The 16,870-nt window shown below is 42.4% G+C and overlaps 1 protein-coding gene across 1 annotated transcript; it reads left to right on the forward strand.

Annotated features, from left to right (window-relative positions):
• Positions 1-2,476: 2,476 nt before the first annotated feature.
• Positions 2,477-5,383, forward strand: LOC134208265 (neutral alpha-glucosidase AB-like). Its single transcript, XM_062684295.1, has 3 exons — positions 2,477-2,609; positions 2,667-4,994; positions 5,050-5,383. The coding sequence occupies exons 1-3, from the start codon at positions 2,494-2,496 to the stop codon at positions 5,252-5,254; spliced, it is 2,649 nt and encodes an 882-aa protein (XP_062540279.1). The 5' UTR covers positions 2,477-2,493; the 3' UTR covers positions 5,255-5,383.
• Positions 5,384-16,870: the final 11,487 nt, after the last annotated feature.

The following is a 16,870-nucleotide window of genomic DNA, read 5'->3' on the forward strand; positions in this document are numbered from 1 at the left end:
TAATTTGCAAAATATGGTAAGATATGTTAGGGACTTGGCAGAGTCGTGGGCATTTCTGGATCCTCGTATATATGGAATCTGTTGGAACATCCAGGCTGAAAGATCATTAAAATTGCTGAAAGTTATTTACTTACTGCTCATAGTGTCGTAACGGCAGTTTCTTGCTCTTAATGGAAGGAACTGACGTACTTGCAAGTACATCGCAGAGAAAAGAGATTTGAAAATCGTGACAAATCATATACAAATGTCAAAAGGTTGGAAAAAGAAAATCCAACTCTGAAGTGGATCGGTCGATGAACGAAATGGCTATCGGATTTCGGATTAAGAAAGATACAACATAAGAATGGGTCTGTCAGTGGTTGGATGTACTTTGGTGGGTCAATTACATCCAACTTTGAAGTGGTCGGAATCGACATCGGAAACAGGAGGGCCATGTGGTGAAATGAGGCTATGAATGCCTTGGCACATGTTGTATTGCGAATAAATTCTGCTAATCTACGTGATTTCAATATTGTAACCGGTTCCGAAAGGCTCAGAGAAACCGAAATGGCAGTCAAAGTTAAGAACAAATCATTCGACTTGTTTATTTCAAATAGAAGAAAGATTAGATTTCTTGAAATATCTCCGCCATAGACCTTTGGACTTTGTGGTTGTTTTGTTATTATTTGGCCATGTAACGAATAAAATTTTAAGATTCGCTACCGCACCAAATGTGTCATGTACAAGACGCTGATAAGACCGGTAGTCCTCTACGGACATGAAACATGGACAATGCTCGAGGAGGACTTGCTAGCACTCGGAGTATTCGAGAGATGGGTGCTTAGGACCATCTTATGCAGTGTGCAAGAAGACGGTGTGTAGCGGCAAAGAATGAACCACGAGCTCGCCCAGCTCTACGGCGAACCCAGAATCCAGAAGGTAGCTAAAGCTGGAAGGGTACGATGGGTAGGAAATGTTGCAAGAATGCCGGACAGCAACCCTGCAAAGATGGTGTTTGCTTCCGATCCGGCAGGTACGAGACGGCGTGGGGGTCTCCAGAAGCCTTGCGAGCAAAGGCGTAGGATTGCCAATCCGGAGATGACGAGTTCGATTCTCGATCCGGTCTAGGATGTTTTCGGGTTGAAAACTTTCTCGACACCCTGGGCATAGTGTATTCATTGTAATTCCCACACAGGATACATATTCATGCAATGGCGGACATAGAAAAGCTTTCAATTAATAACTGAGGAAATGCTAATAGAATACTAGGTTGAAAAGCAGGCCAAGTTCCAGTCGGAATGTAGAGCTATTGAAGAAGAAGAAGAGACGGCGTGGAGCGCAGTGAGCGAGGTGGGCAGACCAGGTGCAAAACGACTTGGCGAGCGTGGGGCGCATTCGAGAATGGAGAGATGCGGCCTCAAACCGTGCATTGTGGCGTCAAATTGTTGATTCGTGTTATCAGTTTAGATGAAGATTAAACAAATGAACGAATAAAATAGTTCTGTTTCTCTGCAAGCCTCTTAAATAAAAAAAATGTTCTTCTTGATTCCGGCGCCCCCTGAGGGCTGGCGCCCTTGGCGGGGGCCAACCCAGCCAACCCCACGCTACGGCGCTGCCTGGGCTAGAGGTAGATTCGATTTGCTTAACTTCGTCATTATTCAAATCGAACTGATTGCTCAGTTCGATAGGAGATGAATTATTTTAAATGTTCGTGGTAGAAGGATCATCTGAAGTCTCTAGCTTCCTTCAATTTTTTCCACGCTTTGGCAGGACGGTCTTGAAACCTTGTTTCTTAGAAGGAAGTGGAAAATTCAGAGACTCCCCCTTCTTCTCGTTTTTATTAATACTCATTGCTGAGCGTGCAGACGTGACCTTCTGAGAGTTTTTTTTTCAGAACGGTGTCCCTGCAGGATTACCACCGCTTGTCGGAATTTTACTGCCGCAAACGGGTCCAACGTAAAACGAAGGCACGGGTCCTTGCAAAGATCGTAACGGGTTCAGTGGGTACGAATAGCGCTAAGAAGCACTGTTGAAATTAAAATAGCTTCGGGTAGTATTAAAAACTTCCTTCCGCAAAGAGATAAAAGAACCGCACAGCACGATGCGGTCTGGGAACTATCGCAATCATCTTCGCCCGGATGAGGCGTCGTGAGTTATCGCGGAGGAGGTAAATGTTTTTGGGGTTTTGTCTTCATCGTCTAGGGAATTAGTCCTCACATGTAAAATTCTGTTCCAAATAAAATATTCTAGGAAAAATCACATTAGCAGTATATAGCTTATGGCGCATCAGGTTTACATCATTGTTGTTTCCAAATTATACTCGCGATGCCTATAGCTTGTTTTGACCTTTTCAATTATTCAATGAGATAATATTTATCATTTCTCTTAAAACTGATAAGACCAGACCAACTGTAATATGTTGAACTTATGCGTTATCTCGATTATTTCTCTGCATTTCCATATATAAATCAACTAACATTCCACATCAGTTTGAGTCAATCACTTTCAGCCATCATGGCTATAGGGAAATTGCAGTTCTTCAAATGTTCGGCAGTTCTGCTGCTGGTGAGCGCAGTAATAGCTGTTGATCACAGTGTATTCAAAACATGCGTACAAAGTGGCTTCTGTCGGTTAGTTTTCTTAAGTATATAATTGAATTTGTGATGAAATGTGTTTTACTATTTCAGTCGGATGCGTCAGTTCAAATCTCAGAATAGCACTTTCGAGGTAGACGAGAACTCATTGGATATACGAAATAATGTGGTGATGATGGATCTCTATGATACCGCGACGAATCATTGGTACGAATTGAGCTTGAGTTCGATTCCTGGTAACGTTTATCATTTGGAATTAAATGAAAAGTATCCCATCCGAGACCGGTATCGTGTTTCGGATGCGGTAATTAGTGGTTTAAACCCCCGAGATGTACTAATAGAAAGCTCAGAGTTCACTGTCAATATTCGAGATAAAACTAGTCGAGCGGAAATTCATAAGAAACCGTTCAGGATCGATTTCTACAACCAGGATAAATTAATGGTATCCGCTAATGCCAAGGGAATGTTGAAGTTCGAACATTCAAGGGAAAAGCCTTTGAATCCAGAAGAGGGAGAATGGGAAGAAGAATTCAATGGAGTCGTTGATAGTAAACCACGTGGTCCAGAATCGATAGGTATGGACTTCACATTTCATAAAGCTGATATAACGTTTGGAATTCCGGAACATGCTGATGATTTTGTATTGAAGGAAACAATCCACGAAGATAGTGATCCATATCGTTTATATGCCTTAGATGTGAATAGTTACGAAATGGATAGTAAAATGGCATTATATGGTGCGATTCCTGTGGTTTACGGACATGGTTCTACTGGAACGAGTGGAGTGTACTGGCAAAATTCGGCTGAAACATGGATCGATGTTTCCTATGTGGACAGTACCTTTGTGAATATTTTTTCAGAGAGCGGCATTTTGGATGCGTTTGTAATGTTGGGCCCTTCTCCAATTGAAGCATTTAAGCAGTTTGCATCTTTAACAGGAAGCGCACCTCTCCCACAGATGTTTGCTTTGGGTTATCACCAAAGTCGTTGGAACTACGACAACGAATCGGATATTGCCATGATTGATGACATGTTTGAAGAGTATGACATCCCAATGGATTCTATTTGGCTGGATATTGAATACACCGACGGCAAACGTTATTTCACCTGGGATTCGGTACACTTTCCAAACCCTTTGGAAATGATTAACAATCTGACAATGAATGGTCGCCATTTGGTTCTGATAATTGATCCTCATGTAAAGATAGATACAAATTATTTCTTTCATCAGGACTGCAATTCGAACGGATATTACGTAAAGGATAAAAATGGATACGATTTTGAAGGCGAATGCTGGCCAGGTCTCTCAAGTTACACGGATTTCTTCAATCCAGATGCACGAAAATACTACGCAGACAGATATTTACTTCAAAATTTCAAATTGTCAACGCGTCAGATTGGCATATGGAACGATATGAATGAGCCCTCAGTATTTAGCGGTGCAGAAATTACAATGCCTAAAGATAACCTGCATTACGGAGGATGGGAGCATAGAGATGTTCATAACATGTACGGTTTCTATCATACAATGGCGTCTTACGATGGACTCATGCGGCGGAACGAAGACCTGTACAGGCCATTCGTTCTGACCAGATCATTTTTCGCTGGATCTCAGAGGTATGCTGCAGTTTGGACCGGAGACAACACAGCTGAATGGAGTCACTTGCGTGCCTCGATCAAAATGTGTCTGTCGTTATCAGTTTCCGGAATAAGTTTCGTCGGAGCGGACGTTGGAGGATTTTTCGAACATCCCAGTGGTGAGCTGATATCTCGTTGGTATCAGTTGGGTGCATTCCAGCCGTTCTATCGCGGTCATGCCCACACTGATACGCCCCGTCGAGAGCCATGGATGTGGCCTGAAAATATACAAATAGCCATACGGGATGCGATTCAAAAACGTTATCGCATGTTACCGTTTTGGTACACTTCGTTTTTTGAACATGAACGCAGTGGAGCACCATTAATGCGTCCTATGTTTGTGCAATATCCATATGATCCAGCTACGTTCAATATTGATAGTCAATACTTAATCGGTGATCAGCTTCTTGTTGCTCCTGCTCTATATCCTGAACAGAATAGCGTTAACGTTTATTTTCCCGCGAAAGATAATGGAAAAGCAGATGTTTGGTATGACATAGATAACTATCAAATGTATAGTAAAGTGGGATTTGTGTCAGTACCAGTTGACGAGCTAAAAATTCCGGTCTTTCAACGGGGCGGAACAATCGTTCCGATAAAGAGAATTCCGCGGAAGTCTAGTGTGCTGATGAGACAGGATCCTTTCACCCTCGTAGTGGCCTTGAATGAAAATGGATATTCTGTTGGAACATTATACGTCGACGATGAAGAGAGTATGGCTTATCGACATGGAATGTATGCGTATAGGCAGTATGAATTTAAAAATGGAGATCTATCTTCAAGGTTTGTATGCCTCATCTTCTAGCTTAATGTAATTGATTGATGCATGCATTTTTAGAGCAATTGATGCCGATGCTGTATATGAGACCGATGCTAAGATTGGATCGGTAATCATCATGGGTCTTACCAAAGAAATAACATCAATAACGGTGCAGCATCTGCTGAATTTTAGTGGAGTTGAGGTTCGGACTATCGATGAGGCTCTTATACTGGACAATCTACAACTAGCAGTCAATGATGATTGGAGTATTCAATTAAGATGAGTTTGTTAATTTTGCTTATCACCTATATTCTGGTTTGCGTTCGAATGTTCTTGTGAACGAAAGCCCAATTTCCAGCAAAATGAAATGGAAAATGATTCGAATGAATTAGATTTGTTCGAAAGAATCATTCTTCAGTAAAAAAGAATACGAGTGATTATGAAAACGTTAAAGATGCTAAGTTTTAATGTGAGAAAACTAATTTATCTACTTATTGATGACACCTACCTCACCTCTCGGATAATCACACGACGTACCGTTTTGACTCAAATCCCAAACATATTCACATTCCGAACACTCGTCACATGAAGATTTATCTCCAATATTTCGTTATTTTTGCATACATAAACGAATTTTCTCGACATGCGTACAGGCCCTCCTTAGCCGTGGGAGGGTGGCCTCTGGTGACAACGACGATGGAGTTCGTTGTTTGAGATCCAGTTGTGAGGCCACCAGGCCCGAATTATATACCGCAGGCATCTGTTGATGAACACCTGCAGCCGTTGAGTGTTCTCCACTGATACATACCATGTTTCGCTAGCGTATAACAGCACAGATTCCACGTTAGAGTTGAAAATTCGTATTTTGATGCGTTCACTTTTCTGCCTGTTTCTCCAGATATTTCTTTAGCTCGCAAAGGCAGACCTTGCTATCTTGATCCGTGCGCCTATGTCGACCTATGTCTATACCGCCGTCTGACGCCATTTGGCTACCAAGATATTGGAAGCCTTCAACATTCTCCACTGGTTGCCCGGCTACTGTGAAACTGGAAGGGGTCACCGTGTTTACATCCAAAGATTTGGTTTTGTTGACGTTGATGACTAAGCCTGCCGAAGAGGAGTGCTCTGCATATCAGGGCGCCGTTGAGCGAGGAGTGCAACGTCATCAGCCATCGTCGCCATCAGCCGAAGTCGTTTAGGTGCTCCATGGTTATAGGCTGCCATAACAGCCCGTGGTTTGGTTCACGGTCAATCGCACCGACCAGAATCTCGTCGATTACGATGAGGAACAGTAACGGTGATAGAATACATCCTTGCCTCATACCAGCTACGACACGGATAGGGTCGGACAAGATCCCATTGTGCAGCACTCTACACGAAAAGACCTCGTACTGTTCATCGATGAGACCGATGATTTTCTCAGGAACCCTCTTGCGTCTCCGAGCGCCCAACATATTCTCGTGCTTGAGACATCGAAAGCTTTTTCATAGTCAATGAATACCAAGTAAAGGGACTCTTGGAATTCGTTGACCTGCTCCAGAATGATACGGAGCGTGACAATATGGTCCACACAGGATCTTCCAGCACGGAATCCGGCCTGCTGCCGCCGGAGAGTCGCATCGATCTTCTCCTGAATCCGGCTAGGATAACTTTGCATAGAACTTTGAGAACGGTACACAGCAACATAATGCCTCGCCAGTTATCGCATACAGTCAGGTCACACTTTTTGGGTATCTTCACTAAGATACTTTGCATCCAGTCGACCGGGAAAGTTGCGGTGTCCCAGATATTACGACACAAACGATGCAGTAGTTGAGCGGATGTCATGGGGTCAGCTTTGAGCATCTCGGCCTCTGGGGCTTTATTAGATTTTATGCTTTGGATGGCAGTTTGAATCTCTAGCAGAGATGAAGCTTCGGTATTGACGCGTGTTATACGTCGAATTCTAGGAATGTAGCCTGGCCTGGCTGGCCCTTGAAAAAGTTGTTCGAAGTGCTGAAACCAGCGTTTCAGCTGGTCAGTTGGGTCGGTCAATAACTGATCATTCGCGTCTTTCACAGACATCGTTGCATTCACCTTTGCCCCACTTAAGCGTCGTGAGATATCGTAGAGGAGGCGAAAGTCCCCGGTTGCTGCGGCTCACTCGGCCGCAGAGTCTGCCCTGAGAGTCAGAGAGTCTGCCCACGCTCGCTTGTCCCGTCGACATGAGCGTTTTACTTCCTTCTCAAGAGTCGAGTATCGTTGACGGGCTAAGACTTTGGCTCCTTTGGTTTTTGATCGCTCTATCGCAGCTTTGGCTTCTCTTCGCTTCTCTATCTTCCCCCCGGTCTCATCGGTGATCCATTGTTTTCTCTGGGTGTGCAGTTCACGTCTCCAGTTCTCCAATGAAGGACCGTTTCACCGCGGCACCCTCCTTTCCGCGTGTGTAGAACCGTCGTCCAACTCTCTCCTCCTGCCAACGAATCCGCGCAATGCGCAGGCGTATTTCGCCGATGAGGAGGCGATGATCAGACGCGATATCGGCACTACGTTTATTCCGTACATCAAGAAGGCTCCGTTTCAATTTTCGGCTGATGCAGATGTGATCGATTTGATTTTTTGTAAAGCCGTCACGGGAGACCGACGTGACCTTGTGAACCGATCTTCGCATTGAAGTCGCCCAAACAGATCTTGATATCACCCTTCGGAATTCTATCTACGACGGCATTGAGTTGACTGTAGAAGTTCTCTTTGTCTTGCAGATCGGCAGCATCGGTTGGCGCATAACATTGGACTATAGTAAGGTTTCGGACCCGTGTTTTAAATCTGGCAACGATTATCCTTTCACTTATAGGTTTCCACTGCATAACGGCAGAGTGTGCCTGAGCGCTTAGTAGGAGCGTGTTCACCTCGTAAACCAGAATGTAACAGAACTTGTCCCGACGGCGTTCTGTGTGCTCCAAAGTTTGGCCAACGGACTTCACTTGGTTCCAGGATCTCAAGCTTCATGTGGTCCAAGGTTCCCTATCCACCGGGATGGGGCTGCCATCTTAGGTATAGCTTCCGGGGAATAGTATTTCATACGCAGCCGGTGGATGCCAGAACAGACGCTGTTGGAGCCGCACCTCCTTGGTGAACAGACGCTCGATCAGTCGGTTCAAATTTGTTTAAAGTCCTACTCAACACCTGGACTAGGCTAGTGTGCTTTGAGCGGCACACGATCGCTTTGATAGGGCCTGCTTGGAGACACATGCAGCTTTTTATAGAAGTTCAACAGAGCCCACTGTCGAACCACAGCACATCCTAGGCAGACCCCACATGACGCACCCTCTCACTCTAGCTGAAATCAGAAGGACAACAGTGCCCAGGCTACATTACCAGGCTAGTGCGCAACCCTTAGCTGGCGGTCAATTGTCATCGGAAGACCCGTGGAATGTTAGGCGCTCCTTCCCGGATGTCAACTCACCATTTCGTAGGATGGTGATCGCTCGAAAGCTCTCACACCAGCTTGTCGCCTTTCTTGTAGATGGGGCATATAACCTCTTCCTTCCACTCCTCCGGTAGCTGTTCAGTTTCCCAGAATCTGACTATCAGTTTGTGCAGGCAATTAGCTAGCTTTTTCGATCACCAAACGTTCGTGTGGGGTTTGAGTAAATTACCATCAGCGTGTGATTATACATTAACACCTCAGCGTGTCGATCAGTGCGCAGCAAGCCATGACTCGGCCTCTTCTGGTCAGACCTCCGTGGCGTGCACACGCACCCACGGAGAGCTGCTGTCATAACAATTCGCTCCGGCCATTTGGGGCCAGACATTTTGGCGATCCTTCCAGGTTATTTGTTGGATCCTGACGCTGATTTCAAAAGGTGAGTTGAAATCAATTTGTTGATGTGCTAATGTGTTAAAAGATTTGATGATTCAAAAAATATAAGGCATTGTAGGAAATGTATAACTTGGCGACTTAAGTGTACATGAGACTACCAGTTAAGCTAGTTCTAACGAAATCTGAGAGATATGGAGATCCATCGTATGCTACAAAGTTGTTTGGAAGGCGTAGTATATTATCTTGAAGTTTATTTTGGAATTTACTGACTTATTAGTCATAGGGGAATTACCCATTGGATAAGATATCCAACATTCACGAAGCTCAAAAACGTTGTCAGCATTCACAAAGTCATAAATTATTGGCTAATAGTACTGGTTAACATAAGTCTACAATTTAGGTATATACGTATGCTATCGCATTTAAGTATGATACCTACCTGGATACCTGGTTGAATAAATCGTCGATACACATATGCCTGGCGTATTGTCGAGCTCCATAATCGTCGGTCTTGGGCGATGTTCCTCCAGTTTTATGATTAAGTTAAGTATGATATCTCTGCGAAATTTTAGATAAATATCATATCCTAGACCAGATGTTCCCAAACTACTATTACATGGTGGGTCTAGCAGAATCGCACATTGCTTGCGACCCTCCTACATTGGCTTTTAGAATTTGTATGCGTTAGATTGAACAAACCATTATGAATTGCTTCATATCCCATCATTATATTATCTTGAATGGATTGGAAATGATTTGAAATTCGAAAGGATTTAGATAGGATTTGGATTAGATTTTTATTGGATTGGATTTGGAATGGATGTGGAATGGATTTGGATTGAATGTGGAATGGATTTGGATTGGATTTGAATCGGATTTGGATTTGATTTAGATTGGATTATGATTGGATGTTGATTGGAATTGAATTTAATGTGGCTTGGATTTTTATTGGAAATGGATTGAATTCGGATTGGATTTGAATTGTTTGGATTTCATTGTATTTGACAAAATCTCAATATTTATTGTTCTCCATTCACTACATAGAGCTAAATCTAATGGCTGTGATAGATTTGTGGGACAAAAGTATGAATCAAGATTCGTCTTTCGCAACCTATTATTGATCAACCCACGACCTCCCTAGGAGTCGCAGCCCACAGTTTATGAACACATGTTTCAAGCGGTTCTTAGCAAGTTCAACATCGATATGTTGTAGGTCAGCTTGCTGGTATTACTATATATGAAGCTGATAGTTGGATTTAATGGACGGTATAAGATATTTAGATTATTGCTACAATATAAAATGTTTCTTGTAAGATCAAAACCATAACACTAGGTACCAATTTAGTTTAACATTTAATCGATACAACCTATTGACTTGCATTTCGTTGTTCTGCCATTGAAAACCAGGATGATCAGAGAAGTTTATTTTGGAGTTCAGTTTTCAAAGGAAATTATCGGTTTCTTAAATGCAATATGTTCATCTTCGTCTCGCGTCAGTGGCGTAGCCACGGGGGTGGTTTTGGACATAACCTCCCCCCCAGAGACAAAATTTTTAGAAGAAATTTTTTTTTTCGAACCCCCACACCAATTTTCTGGCTACGCCACTGTCTCGCGTAAATAACTTAAAAAAAATCATTGCGGTCTATGCTAGAGGAATTTTTTTGCCTTTTTCAATAAGAGAAGAAGGGAAATGTGGGGTTTGAGTAAGTTACCATCAGCGTGTGATTATACATTAATACCTCAGCGTGCCGACTAGTGCGCAGCAAGTCATGACTCGGCCTCTTCTGATCAGACCTCCGTGGCGTGCACACGCACCCACGGAGAGCTGCTGTCATAACAATTCGCTCCGGCCATTTGTGGCCAGACAGTTCGTCCGTCAAGATGCTCCCATCCTTATCCCTGCACATTTCGGCTCGCGGCACCAAGTCTTTGCGGGATGCGTTTAGCTTCTGATAGAACTTGCGTGTTTCTAGAGAACCGCACAGCTGTTACATCTCTTCGCACTCCGCTTCTTCCAGGCGGCGTTTCTTCTCCTGAAAAAGGCTGGTCTGCTGTCTCCTCTTCCGTCTATAACGTTCCACATTCTGCCGGGTACCTTCAGAACGTGGTCGATTTGTGATTCTGTCTGCACTGCTGATCTCCAGGTGTGCCGATAGGGGAGCTGTGTTGGAAGTAGGCGCTGCGAATGGCAATATTCTTGGATGCGGCGAAATCAATTAGTCGTAGGCCGTTTTCGTTCGTCAGCCGGTGAGCGCTGAGCTTCCCAATATTCGGTCTAAACATCTCCTCTTGGCCAACCTGAGCGTGACCGTGTACGCAGCTTTTAACGCGGATTTTTCGGTTTTTTTTTATAAAGTTTTGATTTCTTACGCGATTTCTGGAATTATGCAGATTTTGGGAACTATGCGTTATCGCATTTCCCGCTTTTTACGTGGTACGTATTGACTCGGATCACTACTTTGTAGTTGCAAAAAACACAGCGACGCCAACGGAATGGTTGGTTTGATGACGAGTGCCAGCGGACGAGAAAAATGCTGCTTGGAGTCGTATGCTATGCAGAAGAATATGGATAGCAACGATATGCGGAAGTTTTACGCAACTGTCAATGGCGCGCGGCATAACGCTGCGCCAGTGCCCGTCATGTACAATGACTGAAAGGGGAATTTTTCGACAGACAAGACTATGGTGGCAGCCAGGTGGAAGGAGTACATACTTCGAAGATTTGTTGAACAGTGAAAATGAAGGTGTATTAAGGAGCAGGATGGACATAGTCGGTGACGGTCAAGTTGTGGAACCACAAACGCTGAACAAGGCTAATTATGCTCTAAACGAGCTGAAAAACAGTAAAGCTGCTGGGAAGGACGAGATCCCGGTCCAGCTTCTCAAACACATGCTCACTTAGCTGCACCAATCGATCCGCCACATTATCCAGAAAACATGGAAGGATGAGGAACTGCCTGTCGGCTGGTCGGATGGCCTCATATTCCCAATGTATAAGAAAGTGCACAGACTACAGTGTGTCAATTACAGATGGATCACCCTTCTGAGCTAGGCATACAAAATTCTGTCGCGTATCCTGTTTAACAGACTGAGACCGCTTGAGGATTTCTTCGTCGGCGAATACCAGGCAGGTTTTCGTGGGGGCCGATTAACGACGAATCAGATGTTTATCCTGCGGATGATCCCTGATAAATTCCGGGAGTACAACTTGCAAACTCACCATCTGTTCATTGATTTCAAAGCAGCGTACGATTCAGTGAAAAGAAATGAGCTGTGGCAGATAATGTCCGAACATGGTTTTCCGGCGAAACTGATTAGATTGATACGTGCAATGCTGGATGGCTCGAAATCAAGTATTCGGATTGCAGACGAAGTATCATCCTTGTTTGTGACCTTAGGCGGACTGAAGCAGGGTGATGCATTTTCGAATTTATTGTTCAACATTGCAATCAAGGGCGCTATTAAGAGATCTGGCGTGCAGAGGAACCACACTATCATTACATGGTCGCATATGCTCCTGGGCTTTGCGGACGACATCGACCTCATTGGAATAGATCGCAGAACAGCAGTGGAGGCTTTTGTCTCACTGGAGAGGGAGACGGCGAGGATAGGCCTAACCGTTAACTCTACCAAGACAAAGTACATGGTGGCAGGTAGACATAGAGGAAGACCTAGTGGTGTTGATGCAGAGGCAGTGCTGGATGGTGATGTGTTTGAAGATGTTGAAGAATTTGTTTATCTTGGAACGCTTTTGACATGTGACAATGACGTTTCCCGTGAAGTGAAAAGACGTATTGTTTTGCGAATAGGGCCGGGTTACGTTACCACCTTAGGTCCCGCAACATGCAGACGGAAACGAAATTTGCTCTACATAAAACTCTGATTTACGGACATGAAGCATGGAAGTTCAAACGTCCGACCGGAGAGCTTTCGGCGTTTTCGAGCGAAAATTTTTGCGTACAATACTTGAAGGGGAACTACCGAAAACGTCCTAGACCGGACCGAGAATCATACTCGCCATCTCCGGATTGGCAATCCTATGTTTTTGCTCGCCAGGCTACTGGAGACCCAGTAGCGAATCGTATAAAATTCAGCAGACTTCAGTGGGCTGGTCACTTACTGTGAATGTTGAGAGAAAGAATAACAAAAAAAATTTCCATAGGGAACCGGATAGAGGCCGGCGACTTCGCGGAAGGCCACAATCACGCTGGCTGCTCGCGGTGGAATCGGACCTGGGGACTCTAAACGTTCGGGGAAACTGGAAGAACATCGCCCAGGACCGGCGATTATGGAGTTCTACAATACGCCAGGCATAAGTGTATCGATGCTGTAGCCAACCAGGTATCCAGTATGGTATCACTACACGTGATTCACTGAAACCTAAAACCAACTCCCTTTACACTAGTCCTCCCCGGACCGGAGCAATACTTCAGGATGGTAACTAATGAGCTCACATTTACACATTTCATCTCTTTATCGCCTCAAACTGTGGCAGCCAATTGCAAAAGGCATTTCTCATAGAAACCACGTTCTCAGTTTACTTTTCTTTGTCGCACTGGAGTAAAGTGTACTAATTTTTCAATTGGCTCATGTAAAATACTAAATAAGATTACTCTCTTGCATCGAAAATCGCTAGATTTTGTCCCAGTACAACGAATAGGAAACCATATGTAACCAACTTTAAGCCATCCAAACACTCGATTACATAAGTCATGTTAAGAGTTTAGGTGCCAAAAATCACAACGCAGTTTATGTATGCCCACGTTTCTTTAGTTTTGTATGTCCGTGTTATGCTCAATCCCCTTACCTATAATGCCACTTGCTTATTTTTACCAGCCTCATACGACTAATGAAACCAGTGAACGAGATCTGTAGCACAGAGCTGATACTGCATACTTGTGGATGAGAAAATCTAACAGAACACGTTCTGAATTATAATCAGACGATTTTCGTTTTATCCCCTCATGTGTTGTCTGCATGTCTACCCGATCATGTTTGCTGTTTAAGTTTGCCCTTATTTTGTATCAGCTTCCCCGCATATATCAAACAGTAGCTATCTGTGGCGTTGACTTATTCGAATCAATATTCCTCTGTCAAGCTCACGCTGCAGCCTTCAAATGGTCGTTCTCGTCCCCGCTTGTCGTCTGTCGGAGACACCAAATTTATCCACAAATTTAATCAAAGTCATTCAAGAAATTGATTCCACCGCAGCAAAAAAAGAAATCATTGGCAGCTCTCTGATGATGGTGATGAAGCGTGAAACGAAATTCAATTCGCACTCGGCTTAGGCGATGATCCTTTGCAAAAGAGTGAGTACATTTAAAGAGATATTTTCTGTGGCAACGAGACAACGTGATAAGGATTACTTATGAGTGTTGTTGGTTGAAGGATATGTTCTATGTGTCTAGCAGTGATTTGAGCCATCAACAAACATGATGAACTCGATTCAACTTTGACATCGCTGCTCGTGCACCATATACGGGTTGAATATATTACGTGATAGACTCACTATTGATATATAGCCGGCCATAAAAGAAAACTGTTCGTCAAACACATTTTACTGCTACTGCCATAATAAAACCGCTCAACGAACGATTCTCATGATGACATTAACTATCAATTGGTGATAAACTGGTGGCTAAAAGACGAATTCTTCGGAACAAAACTCGTTCACGGTGCAACCTTTTGAAATACTATGCTACTAGTAACCGAAGTCATAAAACTTGAACAGCACAGGATTCCTGTGTGTTATGAGCTAATAATTCAATTCAGTATCGTTAATAAGTCAACATATCCGGATCTGGCACATTGAGAACTGATGATGTTGATGATGTGGTTTCATGTAATGATCAAAGCCCCCTCCCCTTGTTTATAGAACGTTATCACATCATTTGGATAACATATTTACGACCTCGCGTATTTGGTTTTGAAGCACGCATATAGATATTAATAACCGTTTGTTCAAGTTTTGCAGCAACTAGCAATATCCTTGAAATCCGACACACAAAGCAAAAAGTATTAACATTTGAAAACAGGTAAAAACAGGATCTGTGTATACTAACATCCGAAATGCAGTTGAATAAAGTGAAATTCTACATGTCAGCGTAATTTGAATTAATGCTGATTTGGCGAGTACAATTGAATGTTGCTTTTATTTGAATGGTCAAATTTGTATGTGCATGAAAATGGATTCAAAATTACCAACAACAAGTTTTGAAATATTAACATAGACGTAACTCGAGATTGAAATTATTTTTCTAAACACACAATGTAGAAATAAATATTTGTTACCAATCTAAAAGAATCAGAACCAGACATTTTTAAATTTTTGAAAAAAACCTTTGCATTGCTCAACTGCCAATATCTTCGACTACAGTAACTCTTTTGAAAAAGAGTTCAGTGACTTTCGAAGAGCGTGTAACATGCGGAAAAATAGGTAGTAAAACATCCTAATAAGACTCGACGACATTTAAAAAAAAAATCAAGCGAAATGTACCATACAAAAAAAGTTTCTCAAACTTTCGCCTATGGAAGGGACCACTACGTATTTGTTTGGACATTTCAGAAGGCATTAAAAAATTAAAAATGGGTAATACACGACAGACTGCGTTGGGCTGGATAGCAATTTCAAACGTATGCCAAAAGAGCATCAACAGCAGTTAAAATAGAGATAGTAGATAACTCGGAAGATGCCGCACACTGGGGCAGACCGGTGTTTTCGTTGGACAAAACCTCTAGCCCTCTCTGTATGCGTTCGAGAGTTTTGGTGTCTTCAGTACACTATCGCGGGGGTTCTTAGCTTCAGTTTGGTGACTATTATTTTTTATCGAAATTAATTTAAACTTGATAGAAACGACTTAGAGCAAAACTTCCTCCTACAAAGTAGTTTGTTTTGACATTTTGGACTTATGCTCCAAAGACTGTGTAACCTTTATAACCTTTGTAGATGGCGCTGTACGTTATTTCCTTGAAAGCAGCAATAACATGGTTTCCTTTTCGTTTTTTCGCGTAAAACCTCTGGTAAAAGATTTTCGAGATATGCTCTCAAATGAGAATGATCATAAAGCTGATCATGAGGTGTTACCAATGGTTTTAAAAGATTTATTGATGATATTTTTTAAATAAAGTAAAAAAACCACTGTTTAGAAGAATATGAATAACTTACGAAAAAACATAGTTCAAACTTATATCTTTTATATTGGCAATGGCGACATGTGGAGCTATTTGTCTGCGATTATTCCCAACTTGGCATTAATATTGTAGTAGTAATATTGAAATGTAGGGGAACGGTTTTGCACTTCATCCCATAGCTCCTATTTCCATCTCATCAAAAACAAAGCAATGAAAAGGAATTTGGTTTGTTTCTTATTTTAGTGATTTTTTTCATTAGTGAGCACGCGGGTTAGCAAAAAGAAGCGACAAGATTGGTGTTGTATTTCTTTGTTTTGTGATGAGATGAATATATGTTCAGTGAGATGGAAATCGGAACAGTTCCCCTATATACGACACTTCCGAATTCTTCAATATTTAGTAGAATCGTCCCTTTCCAAAAATTATTAGACTTGTATTTTTATCCACCACTAGGCTGACCAATTTCTGATAAGGTGATCTAAAAAACGACTTGTCTGAAAAATTAGTTATATAGCATAACTTTCGAAATACTGGTCCGATTTTCAATCTATAGCCATGAAATTTAATCTCACAACTTAACATGTTATATAAAAATAGACCATGCGTCTCCATGTCCGTGTGGTGAATGTGTATTGTATATTGTATAATGACGCTATAATTTTTTTTCAAATTCATCGTTATTTAAAATCTCTCTTTCTGAAATAAATAACAAAACAAAACATATGAGTTTTTCAATTTTCGGAAAGGCCAGATTCTACCAAATATTGAAGAATTCGGAGCTACCGTATAAGTATCCGTTTCATTCGGAATTTCTGCAATATGTTGATTTTCAATGTATATTTATACCAAAATAGGCACAATCACAGACAAAAAGCTCAAAGATATAAGTTTGAACTATGTTCAGAATGAAATTTAGCTGTCACCATCTGCCAATTCGTATTTTTCTAAACAGTGTTTTTCACTTTA

This window comes from Armigeres subalbatus, chromosome 1 (genome assembly GCF_024139115.2).
Source record: "Armigeres subalbatus isolate Guangzhou_Male chromosome 1, GZ_Asu_2, whole genome shotgun sequence".
NCBI classification, from domain to species: Eukaryota; Metazoa; Arthropoda; class Insecta; order Diptera; family Culicidae; genus Armigeres; species Armigeres subalbatus.

Bases quoted from the DNA above. Each gene is read 5' to 3' on its own strand.
- LOC134208265 (XM_062684295.1), top strand. From the start codon at position 2,494: ATGGCTATAGGGAAATTGCAGTTCTTCAAATGTTCGGCAGTTCTGCTG. The intron at 2,610-2,666 runs GTTAGTTTTCTT...TTACTATTTCAG, and splicing joins GTACAAAGTGGCTTCTGTCG to TCGGATGCGTCAGTTCAAAT. The intron at 4,995-5,049 runs GTTTGTATGCCT...ATGCATTTTTAG, and splicing joins AATGGAGATCTATCTTCAAG to AGCAATTGATGCCGATGCTG.